At 30.4% G+C, this 2,756-nt stretch overlaps 1 protein-coding gene across 1 annotated transcript in view; it reads left to right on the top strand.

Annotated features, from left to right (window-relative positions):
* Positions 1-1,679, top strand: part of LOC106465047 (histone-lysine N-methyltransferase SETD1-like) — a 28,457-nt gene extending 26,778 nt beyond the window's left edge. The window contains 2 exon segments of the mRNA XM_022392858.1: positions 636-676; positions 678-1,679. Of these exon segments, the coding sequence (XP_022248566.1) occupies positions 636-676; positions 678-812 (176 nt within the window). The 3' untranslated portion in view covers positions 813-1,679.
* The last annotated feature ends 1,077 nt before the right edge of the window (positions 1,680-2,756 follow it).

The raw sequence follows: 2,756 nt of genomic DNA, 5'->3' as shown, positions 1-2,756 counted from the left end.
GGTTTTATTGATTAGGTTTGTTAACAACAGTTATGATGTAGGTTTTATTGATTAAGTTTGTTAACAACAGTTATAATGTAGGTTTTATTGATTAGGTTTGTTAACAACAGTTATGATGTAGGTTTTATTGATTAAGTTTGTTAACAACAGTTATAATGTAGGTTTTATTGATTAGGTTTGTTAACTGCTATCTTAATGTTAATTGTTAGCTTTTGTTCCCGTTAAGTTTCAAGATAAAATCTTTAAATGTCGTTGTGCAAGGTTATTATTACATTATTATAGATATGATTGAAAAAAGTGTTAAAAAATAGATCATTTAAGTGAATTACTTATTGTGTGATGCGTTTAAATACTAGTGGTGCAGATAACCTTTTGTTATTTAGAAAACAGCAGTGATTGGCTTCTATACGTGATGTTATAGATTAGCTAAGTAACAGTCAGGATTGATTATAACCATTTTCTAAACCTTCTTAATATTACCTGAAGGGCATGTAATGACAATTTTTATAATTGACTTACATTTCGTTCATTTTTTAAGATAAAACAGTTTTCAGTACATAGCAAAAATAGTGAATTATGCTAAAAAAAAATGGTGGTTTTTTTCTATTCGTTTTTCTGATATTTTGGGTGCTTTTAGCCAAACTGTTATGCCAAGATTATCACAGTGGAAGGACAGAAAAAAAATTGTGATCTACTCAAAACAACCCATCAACGTCAATGAAGAAATAACATATGACTACAAGTTCCCCATTGAGGAAGAAAAGATTCCATGTGACTGTGGTGCCCCCCAGCGTAGAGGTTACCTCAACTAAAGATACCATATCACTAATCCAGACCATTTCATCTCTAGTTAAACTGTCGTCCGTCTTTAACATTTTGATGCTTTGAATGTTATTTTGTTTGAAAAAAAAAAAATACTTGTAAACTTTTTTTTTTTTTTTCCCTTCTGCTGTACATTTGTAGTTAATGTTACAATCTCATCTATTTGAATGTTGGTGTTTTTCTATTAAGAAATGGAAGAAAAGTAGATGTTTGGTAAAATTCTTTTAAAATTGAATTTTATCGCAAGTATGCAGTATAAGATTGTAGTAGATAAAAAAAAAACATTTTAGCAAAATTATGATAATGCAAATGATATTTGATGCAGAACAAAAAAGAGAAAAATGAGCATTGTGTATAAACTGTAAATATTTTCATTAACTGGTTGTTGTTGTTTTGTTTTTTTTTTGAAATATTCACCGAATCAAATTAGTTGTCCATTCATTTGCTAACTTTGTAAGTATTTTCCTATAGTATTGCAAGAATGGTTTAATGAGTTTTTATTTGAAAACTTCTGGCATTGTAAGAACCATCGTGACACAAAAACCTTAAGCACTAAAAGGACTTTTGCAAAAAAAAACAAAAAACATTCAGGTTGTGATAACTGGAACCTTTTAGCAGTTTTTTGTTTTGTGTATAACTTTTCATAGAAAAATCACTTTAATATAAGTGAGTTTATCGCCTAGGGTATAGCAATGTTGCTGTTAATATAATCAATATCATCTGATCCATGTGTACATAAATCATGCTGATGTTCAGTGTCGGGTTTTACTACTGTTGTGAGCATAATCTTTGTAACCATTTTGTGTCTCTTAAACGAAGCCATTAAAACAACTTGGATAGATTCATAAACCAGGAAATCTTGTCGTTTCAAGTCGTAAACAACACGAAACGTCCGTCCGTCTTAAACACTTTCCACACTGTTTTGTAATCCTCCACATTTTTTGACTAACTATAATTTTTACATCAGACAGTTACTTTCCAAATTACTTTTGTGTTTAAAATTATTTTCTCCATTTTTGAAGACTATTAATTAATTATTCAGAAAGAACTGTTTAAATACCGAATAAGAATCTTTTTAACATTTTCACAAATAAAATATACGTAATAAATACCTGGGATTGATACAGTGTTCTTACAACAATATAACACTTATCACTTAATTGATGTGGAATTTAATTTTTCTTGATGTTTACTGGTTTAATTATTATATTGAAATCCCTCCATTAATTAGAAAGCACCCTAGGACTGCCGTAAACTTAGACAGGAGCTATTTCCATGTGATCTTATTATGAAGACTTCCTTGATTTCTTTTAATTAAATCAATTTCAATAAAGTTCTCGGACAGATTTTGTTAGACACGGGATTTTTCATTAAAGTACTTTCTATGATTTTATCTGGAATAATAATCAGGACAGTATAATTGAAACAGGTTTTTAATGACTTCATTCTTCAGGAGTTTGGTTGGAAAGATGAGCATAAAGTAATAAATCCCTTGTTTTTGTACCTATTCCATTTAAGTATACATCCTCCGACTCTGCACTCGGATGCTTTTGGAGTAATTGAAAAGTTAAGTTCAAGCATTGGAGTATTTGTTTCCGATAAATCTCAATCATTTAAATAATGCTATTACACCTTGAATGCTTATAATTCTCAAGTTTTCACCTCACTGCCTATCTTTTATTGTTGGAAGTTGTGATATCGTAGGGGTGATACTGTGTCCTATTTGAAGTAAGTATTTTTCTGAAAAACTGAGAAATTAGATCACTGCTGGATCCTATAAAGATGTCCCGATTTATGGCATGGTGGTTGGGGTGTTCAACTCGTAATCGGTGGGTTTGGTTCTTTTCGTAAACCATACTTGCCCTTCCAGCTGTGAGAGCACTTATAATGTGACAGTCAATCCCACTTTTTGTTAGTAAAGATTATTCCAAGAG

This window comes from Limulus polyphemus, unplaced genomic scaffold, assembly GCF_000517525.1.
Source record: "Limulus polyphemus unplaced genomic scaffold, Limulus_polyphemus-2.1.2 Scaffold1817, whole genome shotgun sequence".
Lineage (NCBI taxonomy): Eukaryota > Metazoa > Arthropoda > Merostomata > Xiphosura > Limulidae > Limulus > Limulus polyphemus.
Note: the sequence above shows the minus strand (reverse complement) of the source record. Positions and strands in the feature narration are given on the sequence as shown.